The 17976-nt window shown below is 35.4% G+C and overlaps 1 protein-coding gene and 1 pseudogene across 1 annotated transcript; one reads left to right on the plus strand and one right to left on the minus strand.

Annotated features, from left to right (window-relative positions):
• Positions 1–12055, minus strand: part of LOC128229013 (WD repeat-containing protein 93-like) — a 36084-nt pseudogene extending 24029 nt beyond the window's left edge.
• Positions 12056–12124: 69 nt separating this feature from the next.
• Positions 12125–17864, plus strand: LOC128229014 (peroxisomal membrane protein 11B-like). The gene is made up of 3 exons (XM_052940636.1): positions 12125–12270; positions 15987–16099; positions 16618–17864. Exons 1-3 carry the CDS (start codon positions 12203–12205, stop codon positions 17169–17171), a joined length of 735 nt encoding a protein of 244 aa, XP_052796596.1. The 5' UTR covers positions 12125–12202; the 3' UTR covers positions 17172–17864.
• Positions 17865–17976: the final 112 nt, after the last annotated feature.

Consider the following 17976-nt stretch of genomic DNA (forward strand, 5'->3'; position numbering starts at 1 on the left):
CCTTCATTTATTACCTTCAGCTTTCAACAAAAATTGATTGAAACCACATCCACGTGCATTTGTTTTCCAGGGTTATCATGTTACTAGTTAATCTCCTCATTGTTGAACAGTTATGTATGTTTACATCTGAATGGTTCCGCATCACTTTAATTACCAATCTGATAATCAGTTAAGTATGTCTCATTTTGAACTGAATCTATGACCAATATTGATTATAATTAAAGAAAACATTAACTCAAATGTACCTGTATGTTTTCGACAAGTTTCAATTCTTATTTGGTCACCAATTTTGCAGTAACTGGTTAATGAAGCTACATTCTACATTTTAAACAGTAGATATTTATCTGTTTTGGTTTATTGGGTGTACCTTCGAGGTTTGCCTGCTCCAGGCCCTGTGGTGTCATCTTCCCTGCGCACAGGAAGTGGAAGTGGGGGCACCTGCGGGATGACTTACATGTACAAATTATCCCTTACATGGCTTATGTCATCATAGTCTTTAGCAGCTATCATGGATTTCAAAATAACATAACAACATGTACATATATAACAGAAACAATTTAACCATTCAAAGATCATACTGATATGGCAATGACAATAAGGACTAATGCATCACCTTAACACTGGAGCGTGTTTATTGAAATGTTCTATATAGACATTAAAGCATTAAGAACAATGGTTATAACTCTGCAGAGCACAGCCACAAACAAAACCCACATGCACAAAATTTCATGCTTTATATGCCATTTTGAATAAGCCAAGGGCAATAACTCTCATTTAAAGGCTGCAGCTACACTCTATTCCACTGGTGCACAACTTCACACGTTGTCAGTCAAAGGGGAGACTTAATTCACTTACAATTCATTTGTTCTTAAAAGGATAAATGTATGTCATTTGATTCATGATTGATTAAATAAACTTAAACAAATTTTAAATATCAAGCCGACTTTGATCCTACAGAAATGTTGAAGTAGTTTCACCACAATTTGTTTTTTAGTTTCTCCTTAGGTTACTGATTAGAACGCATTTAACATAAAGCAAATAAGACATTACCAAATGCATGGTAATGTTTGAAACAGAAATGATGACTTGCATTTTACAAATAATCTAGCAAACATATAGGTACACAAAACCTTTATTTATAATCAAGACTGAGCTACAGTAACATAAACATGAAATGCTGCTTTTTCTTTGAACAAACATTTCTTTCTTTCCTGGTGACTCAATGATTACTAGTTTTTGATTATCATCCAAAGCAAATGATGATATTACAACAAGGGCTTGTATTCATAAATAATCTGAAGTCACTTCCTTATTTAAGTCATTTTCCTCACTGGTCATTTAATATAATAACTAAACAATATGTGAAATAAATGTGATATACATACTTCAAGTTATAAATACTCAAACCAGTGACAATTTGACTATGAAAATGTTAGGAACTGGAATTAAGTTAAGAAATGACTAAAGATTCTTTATGAATACCGGCACAGGACTGTAACTCAGTATTGAACATTGAGGTTGATACCACCCCTGGACTGTAACTGCAGTATTGAACATTGAGGTTGATACCACCCCTGGACTGTAACTCAGTATTGAACATTGAGGTTGATACCACCCCTGGACTGTAACTGCAGTATTGAACATTGAGGTTGATACCACCCCTGGACTGTAACTCAGTATTGAACATTGAGGTTGATACCACCCCTGGACTGTAACTGCAGTATTGAACATTGAGGTTGATACCACCCCTGGACTGTAACTGCAGTATTGAACATGAGGTTGATACCACCCCTGGACTGTAACTGCAGTATTGAACATTGAGGTTGATACCACCCCTGGACTGTAACTCAGTATTGAACAATGAGGTTGATACCACCCCTGGACTGTAACTGCAGTATTGAACATTGAGGTTGATACCACCCCTGGACTGTAACTGCAGTATTGAACATGAGGTTGATACCACCCCTGGACTGTAACTGCAGTATTGAACATTGAGGTTGATACCACCCCTGGACTGTAACTCAGTATTGAACATTGAGGTTGATACCACCCCTGGACTGTAACTGCAGTATTGAACATGAGGTTGATACCACCCTGGACTGTAACTGCAGTATTGAACAATGAGGTTGATACCACCCCTGGACTGTAACTGCAGTATTGAACAATGAGGTTGATACCACCCTGGACTGTAACTGCAGTATTGAACAATGAGGTTGATACCACCCCTGGACTGTAACTGCAGTATTGAACATTGAGGTTGATACCACCCCTGGACTGTAACTGCAGTATTGAACAATGAGGTTGATACCACCCCTGGACTGTAACTGCAGTATTGAACATTGAGGTTGATACCACCCCTGGACTGTAACTGCAGTATTGAACATTGAGTTGATACCACCCCTGGACTGTAACTGCAGTATTGAACAATGAGGTTGATACCACCCCTGGACTGTAACTGCAGTATTGAACATTGAGGTTGATACCACCCCTGGACTGTAACTGCAGTATTGAACATTGAGGTTGATACCACCCCTGGACTGTAACTGCAGTATTGAACATTGAGGTTGATACCACCCCTGGACTGTAACTGCAGTTTGAACATTGAGGTTGATACCAGCTAAGGACTGTAACTGCAGTATTGAACATTGAGGTTGATACCAGCTAAGGACTGTAACTACAGTATTGAACATCGAGGTTGATACCACCCCTGGACTGTAACTGCAGTATTGAACAATTAGGTTGATAACACCCCTGGACTGTAACTGCAGTATTGAACATTGAGGTTGATACCATCTAAGGACTGTAACTGCAGTATTGAACATTGAGGTTGACACCAGCTAAGGACTGTAACTGCAGTATTGAACATCGAGGTTGATACCAGCTGTGGACTGTACCTGCAGTATGAACATTGAGGTTGATACCAGCTAAAGACTGTAACTGCAGTATTGAACATTGAGGTTGATACCAGCTAAGGACTGTAACTTCAGTATTGAACATTGAGGTTGATACCAGCTAAGGACTGTAACTGCAGTATTGAACATTGAGGTTGGCACCACTTACTGGTGTATCTGTGTCTCCTCCTCCGTTGAGTACTTAGCTAGGTTGTCATGAAGATGTTCAAACACGGAGCGCCGCTGCTCCAAGTGGGTTGCTGTGAAAAGAACATTGTTGCCTGTTGCAACCACCTCCCCAGCCTCCACCTTCCCACAAGCTGCCTGTAGGCTACTTACACCCACTCCTGTGTTAAGAGAGAATGGAAGATGTTGATTTTGTTTATAGCAGCTGCATATGTCAAAATATTTAAGGACAATGAGCTACACAACCCATTGTATAAGCTAATTCACTCAAAGTTGTTTTCAAATAATTTGGAGATATTGCTTAACACAAACTGACTACAAACTTGCTTCTCCGCAAGGCATGCCATGTTTGATTTTCATTCTGAGCGTATGTGACAGTTAAATTTACTGTTTAGTTGGTGGACACAACTGTTCAACCCAGGCAAGCTCAGTTACAATATTACCAGCTACAGACCATATTGTAGCATTACATGATGTCAATTGAAAAGTATGAAAATTTGTGCAATAACTAGTTTCATAATTGTACAACGGTACAGTTGAGGTTACCTGTGATTGGCTGAGGTGGTTTGACCTTCATGATCAGCTGGGGTGCTCCGAATTTGTACTCTCCAGAAAGGGGGTCCTACACACATAAAAACATATACACATACATACATATACAGCCAATACTCTTAGGAAAAATATGCATCAATAATAAATCATTTATGTGCACATTTAAATGATCATAAAAGTACATAAAATATGAGTATACAAGTCTAGGCACATGTATTCATTAGTCATAAAAAGGTTTTTTGTAAAAAATAAGAAAAACACTAATGTCTGAAGGAAGTAAATGACATATAAATGTTATCTTTATGAAAGAAACTGTGCAAACACAACAACCTGGGAGTTTTCCACTTACATTATGATCACATTTACTTTGGTTCAAACCATTATACATTTTTGAACATAAAAGGTATGTATATTCCATGCAGTTAATTGCTTTGAAGAACAAGTGTAGCAATAGTTTTGTAAGGTCCTTTAAATGTGAAGTTCCAAACATTTCTATAATGTCCTCCAGTAAAGATAAAGAAAATATGTCAGTAAATGAAATTAAATTCATAACAAGGAAAAGTTTGAAAATGTGTACACAAATCTAGCATCCTAGAAATACAAAGTAGACATATTTTACTAAACTATCAATGTAAATAAAGCACTTTCTTTTCTTAGAACTTATTATTTTGTGTTAGAAGTATCTGAAATGTTAACACACACTATCTAAAGGTATTTCAACTGGTGAATTAAGATCAGGAAACATGACATTGAAATAAAGGAAAAGGCTTGGAAGGCACAACAAAAGAACAATAAAAAATATTTCAAGGAGAGCCCAACCAAGAGATGATGTGTGCTGTGATTAAAGGTGTCATGTGTACATTTTCATTCCAAACACCAAGGTGACTTCAAACAACCAAGCTGTTACACTTGACCAGTGAACGGAATGTCTAATATCCTGAGTCCCTCTATAATTTTAATGATACTTATTATATATATATAAATAAATATATAAACTTACTAATAGAATTATGAAGTTTAATAACCCGCAGTCATTTCAAATATTACTCAAGAAGGAAAAAGGCAACAGTTTTTATCTCTTTCCGTCACAGCTGATAATGAAGTATTTTAAATGATGATAGTTTATATAATTCTAAAATGTTTAATTACTGCTTTTGATTTTAATGATATCATTCTTTTCACTGGAAAAAGAACATTTAACAAATCAGTGGAGGTAAAAAAGGATGAGACAGACTCAGTGGGCAGTTAGGTCAATGATGTGGAATTGTTGGAGGGCTAACTTACACTCTCCCGAGACTCAAGATTGAGTACAGAGGGGTCACCACTTGCTCCGGACCTCTCAGAGTTGTGCATGGAGGCCCCGCTCTCTGGCCTTGACAAGGGGCCAGGCTGGGGGCAGATTGACAACTTTACACTTAGTATAATGTATGGTTAACTGACCTTTAAGGATTAGTGTATTCCTCACATACACAATCATGAACTAAGCATAATTACTATATTGTGAAAGGGACAAACCCATGAAGGCTACTGTGTACATATGACTTTGCAACTATTCAAATGGAAAGGGCCAATTACAGGTAGAGATCAGTCAGAGACATGTTTGCAAGAGAAAGTCTGGCAACCAATCAATTCCAATTACAGAAGTTCTCTTGTCACAAGAAACCACTCTCTTTAAGATTAAAATAGTTCCAATCACAACAAAGCAGAGGCTTCAATGATATATTATTTGCAATACAAATCAAGATTCACAGTTACAATATATGGTATACATATATATATACATGTATATATATCACAACTTGAAGCTGCAGAATAAATTTTTTAGAGCCAGAACAAGTATATAACTAGAGGTTTTCATTTCTATATTACACAATGTATACAGTTAAATACATTTGACTCTTTCCCTTTTCTACCGCGGTTGGGTCTGTCAGTTCGCTGAAACACCGGTATGATGCTAAGTGAGTCCTGCATATGAAATTTACAAGTCTGTTTTATACCAGTTAGGGAACTAAGATACCAGTTTATAGTTCATTATACTGTCCAAACTCACTGGTCATCTTCGTTACAATGTCTGCATAGCAGGAAATATACATGAGCAGCACAAGTGCATGCCAGTGCTTAGCCGTTTTTTCTTAGCTAGTCAAGGGACATAACTTAACGATTATCAAAGCCAGAGATATACCTTGCTATATACAAATGCATATTGTCACTGGACATATATGTACTAAATTTGATGTGAATATCTTGAACAGTTTGTAAGGCTAATTGCCAAAGTTCAATGTTTTGCACAAAGACCCCGACACTGACAACACTAAGGCATTCACAAAACTTTTTCTGTGAAAACAGACAAGTTACACAACTTGTATCAGCTGAAGTTCTTTCAATCTAGTACTGGTAAATGACTACCATCAAATTCCATTCAATTTCAGAGAAAAAAACAATTGCTGTTAAAAGTACTTTTTTTAAACTTTAAATATTTTGAACCCAGTGCATGCAACTGTCACCAAATGCATTTTCATTCTGTGCAGATTTCTCACATAGTCTTGTTTCATCCGAGAGGGTGGATTATTTCGTGTAAAAAGATTAAAGCGCACTGAGCGACTAGAGCTAGATCCTAGGCTTTGAGCTAGCCCAATCTAAAACAGTTGTAATATAAAATAATGTAAATAAAAAAAATTCATCAGGCCAACAATGTAATACTGCTTGGTTCCCATCCCGCTACCTATAAAAATGTGTTCGGTAGATTGGTAGGTTAAAATTTATTTTATTATAATATTTTCATATATATCAAAGGACACTATTTGATTGTTCTTTACAGTGTACAGATTTATTAAGAAAGGACTAGGCATTCATTTATCCTGGGTTATCATGGTTTAACATTGGTTTAACATTTCAGAATATATTGATCAGGAAGGTTGAGCATAATGTCAATTAAATAAAAAATAATTCAGATGGCAATCACAATTTATTGATTTGCTTCGGTAGTAAATATAAATACATATTATAAAAAAACATTGATGAAGTAATGCCAAAAATTGTTTGTGTTGTGACAGTTTTTGTAGGTTTGTTGTGGGAGGGGAACCACACAATATTTTATTATTGGCCTTATTCTTATTACACTTTATCAACCATAAAATGTGCTATCTTAAGACTTAATGAATTCTAAGCAAAAATGCCACATCACCAGAGACAAAATCTATATGATTATTCAGAAATAAATGGTAAATGTTCTCTTTTGTATACATACAGGTGCTTTTGGAATAGATGATTTTGGTACTGGTGATTTTCGAGCCTATAAAAGCAAACGATGAACAACATGGAAATTGCTACATTCTAGCGCATGGGTACCAAGAGAAGCTTGGCCTTGGATTGCCTGCTTGGAAGGTTAAAGGCCACTCTAGGAGTACGCTCAGAATGTGCAGGTTTCTGATCTAAGGATGGGATCTTAGACACTGGTGCACGCTAAAATAGGATACTATGTAAGGATGGACAATAGAGATTTAGAATATATAAAAGGCTTGAAGACTTTCATAATTGTATAACAAAATTCTAAAAATGAACATCAAATGATACCGAATGACATTGACGCCTATAAAATCATTTCTAATATAAAGAAAATAATGTCTGATTGCATCGTGAAATGAAAAAGATCTAATTATGATGATCAGTTCAATTCAAGGGAGACTACAAAGCAAAAACTTTTTAATTGACATGCAGATTTGTATTCCACTTGCACAGATAAGTTAGCATACCTGTGACTGGTCGCCAGTGTCAATGGGAGGCACAGAGTTGGTCACCGACACTGCGCTTGGTCCACCATCCTCTGTCTCAGCCTTGCTTGGTGCAACGTCTGATGGCGCTACTGACTCCGTCTCCTGGCAGAATGAATATTCTTGTGATCATGATGATGCATGATACAAGCCAGTTTTTTTACAAACATTATAAGAATATAGAATATCATATAGTGTTACTTGAAGCAACATATACAACAAGAAGACCCAAGACCCTAGATGGCTCACCTTATATATGGAACTCTAGCCAAAGCATGTTCTGGTAAATCAAGGACAAGAATTCAAAAAGTCAGAATAGTCAGGGCTATAATCATACATGGCAGGGATCTTCTGGTCCCACATTTTTATTCTTAATACAAATGGGAGCAGCTAAGAGTTGTTTCAATGTTACATAAAGTATGTTTGTATAAATCCAGGGCAGTGAATTTTGACCTACTAGTCAGATTTGGCCAACAACTGAACAAAGTTGAGATTTTGAGGCCATACAAATTTTACAAGTTTGAAAAAAAGCAGTTTAGAAATGCAGATGGTAAAGTGGTAATGATCTCATTGTGGACAACAGACAGTAGACGACAAAAAAAATCACAAAAGCTCACATTTAACCACTTTGTGGTCAGGTGAGCTAAAAAGTTATTCAAAGCCTTCAGCTAGCACTGACCTCTGACATTGCCTCATCCCTCTTTTCCTTCTCCTCCTTCTTTTTGATCGCTGTGACAATAGTGTCAAGGTCACTGACCCAGGTATCCCGTGGCAACTTGTGCACCTCCAGCCACATGTCATGTGTCCCAGCATCTACAATCATACAAAAGCTTTAGATTTTAACAAAACATGTCAAACAAATGATGACTCTCATAGATTGTTAATATAAAAATAAATTATCTATTACAAGCACAATACTTAAAATAAATACATTTAACATGTTTTCTTTCAGATAAAAATTGTTCTTGGCCAAAATAAACCTTTTTTCCAGCAAACATAATCATCACATCAGGAATTACCTGTTTATAATTTATTGCTAGCACCTGCAGTATTGTCAAATGATTTATTGAGACAGTAGTAATGTATGGTCAGCTGAACATGCCTGTAACAGGCCTTTATTTATCCCAATTGCACTACTAGTGCAATAAAAATTGACAACTTCAAAAACAAGATTTGATCATTAATAGACATTTTCTGCATGCTGGAAGCTTTCAGTAGCTCAGATTTTCTACTTCAAACAAATTGTAACACTTAAATTCTGTCCAGAATAAAAATCTCCTAAAGTTCCTACTTGCCAATCTATGACAAAATCTCTTCAATTCTTAAACAACAAACTGTGTGGCTTGACTATATGGTGCTCACTTTCTTTAAAACTAATATTTTCAGCTCTGTCAATCCTAAGTGAATAAATCACAAGTTTGTCATCACATAGTACATGTACTCATCGTACTTTGATAAAAATTTAATCAATATTTTATACTCTTTTATTATAATCATTACACCAGTAAATCCTAAAGTGGTGACATGCATACAAAAATTATAATTATTAATAAGTGGGCAGGTGAATCTTGATTTGAGAGTTACGAAGGCTGTAATACTTACTCTCCATGACAACTCCCATGTAATCTCCACAGGTAGATGCTTCTAGTTTGTTTACCAACAGCTTGTTTTCAGATTCCTAAGCAATAAATGCAATATTGGTAGATATGTAAAATATCTGGTCCACTGAGAAACCATTCTACTCAAGTATTTATCCATTGAATTTTAAAAAACACATCTCCATATTATTACTATGACTGATGCTTCATACTGAAGCTCCATAACAAATATTTAATACTATTATTTACTAATTCAGATTATCAATATGGGTAATGCGCATGTCATCTGCAAAATCTTACCGGGGATGGATTTAGGACCTTGATCAAGAAAAGTTTGTTGTAGGTAAAAGCAAATAGCCTTGCCACCCCTGAAACACATTCTTTATAATTTCCTGTTTTATCACATAATAACGTCTTAAGACTTCTATATTTACTGATAATTACAATCTAAATAGAATAGAATGTTTGTTCCTTTCACCATGAGTTTACAAATTACATAATCAGTTTTTAAGATTATTTAAAATGTTTATACTACACAATATATTTCCTTTATGCTAGATTTTCTAAACATGTCTCAAAGTTAAATTTCTCAATATGAGCCATATGTATACAGAAAAAGATTAAACAGTTAATGTTTAAACAAGTATGCAGTTATTGAAAGACCAACCCATATCATCAATGGACGTAATCATGTGGGTATCAGGGCCAAGCGTGTAAGATTTGAGGGAAGCCATTTCTGCCCCATCTTCTTCCCAGTTGCACACAATGCCATGAGTCTGAGAGTCCACCACAACTAGACCACAGGGCAGCCCAACAAAGATAAACTGTCCATCTCCACTATTACAGATGCATGTTGCATAACTTAATTTCTGTAAAGACAAAAAAAAATATGAGCCCCAAATTTCATCAATTTTAAGAAAACTTTATCATATTGTCTTTTATTTATAATAACCATTACAAATATATGACTGACAATATTTGTATACAAACATAAAGATAAAACAGCATTTCAAAGATTTAAACATTATGCTTTTTATTTTCTGCCAACAGGATTGCCGAACAGATTCTGATTTTTGCATTCAGAAATCCTCTGTGGAAAACAATCACCAGATTTCCATTAAGTTATTACCAGTATTTGGTTTCATTAAATTGGTTATTTTAAGCTGTTTGTTCATGTCAGCTGCCTAGTAGATAGAGAGACATTGCACCATTTTAACACTAACAAAGATATAATTATTTATTTTTGCTACACAATCAATTTGGCATCCAGGCTGTGCACGCCTATGCCAAATTAATGGTTTAGTAAAGAAAAAACAAACAATAACTATAACTGCTATGTAGAAATACACAAGGTTGTTCAATGAAGGCTTTATTTTGACATTAAGACATTAAGTGTCTACCAAACAACATTTTAAAGAATCATTATATCCCAATGAACCAGAGTTTCCGCCATGGCTTTATGGCTTGTCTGGCCAAGGTGCCTTCTGCTGGCAAGGCTAACTATGAACATGCATTAATTGTGCTAACATGTTAAAACGCACACATCGACAAGCCACATCAAATCAATCACCAATTTTGAAAAATGTTTCTGCTGCAAAGTCAATGGTCAACTGACAGCCAGAAGGCATGTCGGGAGTATTTCAATATTTGTATCAGCCAATCAGGATCGACAACTGCCTGTCAAGGTGTCAGTCTGTAGATCAACAGTGCTGTTTACCCCTAACTACTCCTATAGTTTATCACAACAGGAAGGTGTGAAAAACACCAGTCCATCTTTATAATTGCTTATGATTGCGAAGTAAATAATAAGTGTTTTCCTTATTTGGGTAACATAAATTGTGTGCCGTATAATTTTGTTTGTGTGCCGTATAATTTTGTTTATCAATCCAGAGTCTGTTTCGAAAATGTCCTTTTGGTTACCAATTATCAAATTGTAATTAAGAAGCATTATGTAGGAGATGAAAATAAACACCTATCATTCTTCTACCTTTAAAATTTTGAATAAGGATAAATAAATCTGATAAGACACATTTGCAAACGATGAGCTGTTGCAGCTTTATATATAATTATATGCAGTCACCTTACAAGAAGAGTTTAAATTGCATTGTATTGTTGTCATAATATTGATGATTTTACCAAAACCCATACTGGTAACAACCTAGATCTCATAACTCACATGCTCTGGACTCCTTTGTGTTCCAGCATGAAGACACTGTGTTTTACACATGTGAACTTGTTTAAAATACATGAAATCGAACCGTTTTGATTCTAAGATCAAAAAAATATATTGCAGGAGGGGACACCTGTTTTGATCCATCCCCTCTCACCTTCTGGCAGAAACCCTGCTATGAATGTATTCTTAAAAGCTATCTTTTGGACTTCAGTGTTCATATTAAAACTGCATAAACTAAGTATACCTTTAAACAGTGATAAACGTAAAGCTTCAATGCATACATGTACTGTCAATGGTACATTCTCGATCTTTGAGTTTGATATATATATGTAATAAAAATAAATGAAAATCGTGTTAACGATTAAAAACAATCTTTAAGAAAACTCATGCTTCATTTTTTACTTGTTTTTCTGGGTGCTGAGAATTGGGTACAGCTGTGTTCAACTGAACTGATGGTTTATACGCTGGTGGTCTGACTTTATTAGCCTCGGCTACCCTTTCTTCTTCACGTTTTGCAATAACCTCCCAAGTGTCATCAAACAAACCAATAAGAGTTTTGTCAATCATTCGATAAGGTTGTGGGAGACTGTCTTTTTGCAATTCAGGATCAAGATTGTAGTCATCTTCCGCCTCATGCTGAATCTTATCCAGTGATGGCGGTGTGTAACTGACATTTTTTCGGATGTAAACAGGCATTTTTAATGTTCACACTAACTCACACTATAAGGAAGAAATTTGTGCTCTACAAAATAAATTGTATATATATTTCTTCTTTAAAAATGTAAAGTTTCAAAGAACTTATAAGATATCAGGACATAACTTTTTTTATGCGTTTTGTGTCTACAAAATTGTTTCCAAGTCCGCCATGACACCGGAAGTATAAACAAATCCTAGAAGTAGAAACGACGATACAATCCGTTAGAATTTGTTTCCGAATTTGAGCAGGTGCTCGTTCTCAATTTTGACTCTAACGCAACACAGACTTCTGTTTCTCAAGTGTTTCAATCTAGATTGTTTTAAATATCAATCAAAATGACAGATTTAATTTCAAATATAATCAAATTTAATGCTCAAACTAATGGAAGAGACAAAGTTTGCAGGTAAGTTCTATCTTAGATATTTAAATTTGACTGGCTAATGGCATGCACCAGTCAATTGTTACCACGGCCACCTCAGGTCCGGGGATAGCCGGGGAAATGGGCTGTGTTTTTACTTTCCAGGTGGCCCCACAGTGCCATGTGAATGCGATGGTTTTGTCTATGCGCACAGTATAGCGGGGAATGGGCCTTACCTAGGGTCCCTGGGGTGCAGGGGCATTTGGCGGGGTTTTTACCAGCAGTTCGTTCCCTCAGGACAGGGATTTTGCCAGGGCTTGGCTTAACAGAAAGTCAAATTCCCCGCTATTCCTGGGAGCTGGGGGGTAAAGTATCAGTTTAATTGAAAATTTCAGAGATTTATCAAATTTTACATACTGAAAAGCTAATGCACCAGTCAATTGTAACCATGGCCCCAAAGTCCGGGGATAGCCGGGGAAATGGGCCGTTTTTACCTTCCAAATGGCCCCGCAGTGCCCGGATGAATGCGGTGGTTTTGTCTTCGCGCCAAATATACCGGGGAATGGGCCTTACCTAGAGTCCCTGGGGTGCATTTGGTGGGGGTTTCAGCAGCAGTTCGTTTTGCTGGACCGAAAGTCAAAGTCACCGCTATTCCCCGGACCTTGGTGGAGGTGTTGCTGTGGTTACAATTGTCTGGTGCATTACCTTACTAGAGTAAAATAACTTTTTAGACTCTCCCTTCCTCACAAGGCTCCAATCAAGTCTATGCTGATTGCTCTTTGTGAAAATAGTATTATGTTTGTGTAAACAAAGAAGAAAATTGAATGATTTTTGGAACAGTACATAACACTGTTTGTTTTTTGGTGATATTTATATGGGCCGCCCCCATAGGGCAGTGGTAGAGCGTTCACTGTGGGTGCGGAAGATTAAACCCCGGACGTGTCAAACCGAAAGATGCTAAAATATGGTACCCATAGCTCCCTTGCCTAGTGCTTGGCATTGAAAGACTAGTGCTGGGAAAATGGTGTACTCGATCCTGGTTTAACCCAGGAAAGTTGTAAACCTAGTATTTGTGCTTCAAACAAGGATCTAGGGTATTAAATCTGAATGTCTCATATCTCACTCTGTTTCTTCCAATGTCTAGATTTGACTGCAAATTGCTGTCACTTCTATCTCATGTCACTTATGGCATTTAAACACAATTTAAGTCGTAATGGCATCACAGAAGGGTCAAGTCATAGTGCAGCCTATGGACACTGGCAGACCTTGATAAACTCAAATTAACAAACAAACAGAGGTATTTTTAAGGCCTCAAGCTAAAAAAAATCACTATGAGAGTGTATTTCCAAAGATGTTTTATTTACTGTCATAACAAATACCTGTGCATTATTAAAACCGTTAAATCACTTTTGTTGCTGTCGAAAAAAATATTGACTGTCGGGTTGTGAAATGTACTCTTTCCATTTGTCAAGACACTATTTTCAACTTTCAGGACCGAAGGTCACCCTTCTCAGAAACAAAAATGGTACAATTTGAAGGGGTTAATGTAGTAGTCCCAGGTTTAACTGAAGCACATTTGATGCACACAATGGATATTTTTTTTAAATGCACTGATTTTTTGCTCAAAATTAAGCACACCTATTCCAATATACCGGTGTAAATGAATACAACAGTCTACAGCTCAATTTTCCATCAAGATTTATATGGAAAACTGAAAAGTAATGTCATTCATAAAATGTAGGGGAGGGACATTACATTTTTTATGAACAAAAAATACCAGACAAGCATAGAATCAGTTCAAAGAAGAGCTCCCATTATGGCACAAGGGATAAACTAGATATTGTGCCGTTTTCAACACATTTCCTAAAGAAAAAGGCATAATTTAACTCATCATTAATTTATAATTCGACATAATTATTGAAATGTATTTTATTAAGTATGTATAATTTAATTTGCAATGGTCTACATAATTATCGTCTTATACCCCCTGTGGTTGCTGACGATGTGGTCTTCAAAGAAAGTACTCCTATTAAAATTGAAAGCTGATATTGGTAATTATTTACGAAAATTAAACCATCAATGGATTTGTCCCTATCTCTCATTTTATTTTTAAAAGGCTTCTTTTTCGATACTAAGGTACATGTACTAAGGTTTTAAAAAATAAAATTTTATTAAAAACTTTCTAAAACTAACTTTCTGAAACCCTTACATAGTCCCTCAGAATGCTTGAAGAAGATACCCTACTCTAATTTTTGGAAAGCTGCAATTTCACAAACTGGAACGGCTTATTTTGTAAACTCAAAGTTCATATTCTAGATTTTGTCAACTTATTTTCATTAGGAAAGTGCTCATGAATGATCTGATAAAAAAACTACCTGTGTCGTGTTTGCTTTTTGCGTAATTTGCAAACATAGGACAGCAGATAATGTATATTTTTATGAATGTCACAGGCAGACATTTTAAAGAGAAGGCTCATTCAATACTACTTAGTTATTCAGAATACATTTTAGTGTAAATCATAATTTTGTGATAGACTGTTGTTTAATTTCAGTGCAATACTTTATAAGTTTCAGTTAAAAATTAATGATTAAAACTTGGATAATATTAAGTAAAATCTTATTGATTAAGAAGAGTCGAGCACAGCGAGGAGCCCTCATCTTAACCAATAAGATTTTACTTAATCTTCGAATAAAACCTACATTTTGATTTCTGCCATATTCAGTTTACAACTTTGATCATGCTGCATGTCATGGATCTGCGGGTGTGATGTTTGAATATTGGCGTCTCTGTAATTATGTTGCATTGCATATGTTGTATACTGAAACTTGATTGAAAGTTGTTCTGAAAAGACAGAAAAACGATTAATTATTTTAATAACAGTTCAGACTTTGAAATTTTATACTGTTTCCTGTCATTTAAATTCACAAGTTTACAGTGATTTTGATTTAATTGAAAAGGTTAATGCGATAATGTTATTCTAATTTCATAGACCATAACTGAATTTATTATTTAAGCAATGAATGTAGTAAGTTAGTCAGTACCTGTTTATTTGTGCCATTGGAAGAAGACATTGTCACGATATACGAGGGTTGCCCGGAAAGTTTTGAGATTGCATTCATAAAAACAAACCACTAATAGGATGCATTTACAATTTTATCAGCTGACAGTTATATCTAATATAAACAAATCGTGAAAATTTCAACAATTTACTATGAAGTGAACGTATACAACAATACTTGATCATTAAAACTTTTGACTTAATTCATGTATTGAGGAGTTAAATCCATTGGATAAAACACAGACGTATACACTTTAAGGCTGCAAATTTGCATAAAAAATCCATCTACCGGTATTGTCAATCATAGCTGCAAACAAGAACTAAAATGTTGGCCATATTATAGTATACATGTACATGCTTGTAATGACAATTTAATGTACCAATTAGGTCCCTGTGGCGAGCATATTGTTTGAGTTTTGTCCCTAGGTCAGCAAATATGATCTTTATTAAGAAAATCAGGGATGTGTGCCAGCATTTTACTATTGGCTTATTTAAAAATACTCTTTGATAGTAAATTTTGTTAATTGAGAATAGAAATGTACTTTTTACATGAAGTTTTTAAATAACATTTGGTAAGATAATGATGATCACTAAATGATCACTAAATATCTCCAATATGAACAATCTAAGGATCAGTATGAAGTACAATATTTATCATCAGTTACACTTTTATTTAACATAAATCATGTTGACTGTTTTTCAGATTGGTCCAGTACAGTTGCCGACTGGCATGGGGGCGTATACAGGACACAGACAAGAAAGACCTCCTGCAGACATTGAAAACTGTGGAGGGGATGCTGAGTATGACCAGAAAATGTGAGTTTGATTCCATCTAATGGACATAGACACATTAACAGCCTTTTGTGCATTCACCTTTATATGAAGCCTTAAAGGTCAAGGTCACAGATAGAGGTTTACCATTATTAAATGCTGGTATATTAATATGCAGTTTAGTTGGTGTGTCTGGGTTGTAACTGTGTCATGCACAGAGGGATTTAAAATAAATTGGCACCTGTGTTCAGTTATAATAGCTCTTCCTGAATGTAGGCACGCAAGTTATTGGCACCTGTGTTCAGTTATATTAGCTCTTCCTGAATGTACATTTAGGCACGCAAGTTATTGCATAATCCATTGCACTTTGGAGCCATTCATCACTACCTGTTACAGCTCTTGTTTTAAATAATGTTGATGTTTTTATTGTTGTTGTTGTTGTTTAGAGAGTGGGGTCAGTGAATTGTAAGAATAAAGTTTTTATATGATTTTATTTATAATGATTAATTTATATTCCCTATAATTATTTTCACGTAAAACATTTTGTATATGATTATTTTCAGTGCTTAGATTTGGTAAAAGCTTGGACTTTATACAAGGAGCATTGAAAAGTATACATCTGAAGGATAGTGTTTTACGATTAAGCATCACGCTATCGAAGATAAACCAGGCATTCTATCTCCTGTTTGATCACTTCCTATGGTTCCACAATGTGGGGGCAGTGAAGCTTGACAAGCAGTACTGGTCGGAAGTGTCGTCTCGCTTCTACCTGGCCACCCTGCTCCTCAATCTTGTTCGAGATGTGTACGGCATCTACTGCGTCATTATGGAGGAAATCAACTCTGCGAAAGAGCGAACCAGTTCCAGCACTTACAGAAATGGTGAAAGCAACCATAAAACAGTAACAAGGCGACAGATAAGTGCTCTTGAGATCCTTAGGATGAATATTCCACTGATGTTGGACACTGTAAAGAATGTGTTTGACCTTGCTATTCCCATGAGTGCCCTACAGATGGTCAAGTTGTCCCCGCAGAAGCAAGGCATGTTTGGGATAGTTTCTTCCTTGATAGCTGTGGTTACAGTCTGGAACCCAAACCTCAAAGTTGTTCCATCTTGAGTGACAGTTTATTCTTTAAATAGGCAAAAAATGTGATACAGTTATTGCTCATACTACTGAGGAAATTATTTATTCACAGGACCTGCAATTTTGTTTATGACATGAAAGCAGTGAGAAAAGAATTGTTCTAATACTTGTAAACTGTACAGATTTTAATTTGACAAGAAATCGTGAATATAAACAGAATGAACAATTATTTATTTTTAGATAAAATGTAAAATATTTTTTACCGTGATTTGTAATGCTTTTAGTCTGATTGTCTACTCAGCATGGCAAAAATTATCACGATCGTAGGAGGAGAACACAGGCTGATGTAGCTAATGTTGTTTATTCATTTTAATTATGTACATGTAATTTATATGCTATACGCTATAAATCTGATTTTATTCATTTTAATTGAGCATCCATTCTGCAGCATGATTAAAGTTTTTATGTAATCATATTTTTATGTTAAATGTCTGTTCAAGCATAATATGTTATCTGATAAGATCATCCTACTGATGTCATTTCATTATCTTCTACATTTTAACACATACAGCAAACATTTAATACTATGATGTGTGAAACTTGTGATCTTCTACGATTTTCCTGACTGCATATTCGATATCAAACCTTAATTGTTATACTTTAGATTTAAATGTACAGTAGCTTACATGTATATTAAAATTAATAAAATACCTATTATATTATTAATATTGTTTTAGCAATGCTTAATTCTGATATCAACAAAAAGTAATATTAATACCAATAACTGGCTTCTATACGACTAGAACTACTATCCCTTTGTCTCAAATTGTAAGTCATG

The sequence above is a fragment of the Mya arenaria genome, chromosome 3 (genome assembly GCF_026914265.1).
Source record: "Mya arenaria isolate MELC-2E11 chromosome 3, ASM2691426v1".
NCBI classification, from domain to species: Eukaryota; Metazoa; Mollusca; class Bivalvia; order Myida; family Myidae; genus Mya; species Mya arenaria.

Coding starts and splice junctions, on each gene's coding strand:
- LOC128229014 (XM_052940636.1), top strand. CDS start 12,203: ATGACAGATTTAATTTCAAATATAATCAAATTTAATGCTCAAACTAAT. Junction 12,271..15,986: donor GGAAGAGACAAAGTTTGCAG/GTAAGTTCTATC, acceptor ACTGTTTTTCAG/ATTGGTCCAGTACAGTTGCC. Junction 16,100..16,617: donor GCTGAGTATGACCAGAAAAT/GTGAGTTTGATT, acceptor GATTATTTTCAG/TGCTTAGATTTGGTAAAAGC.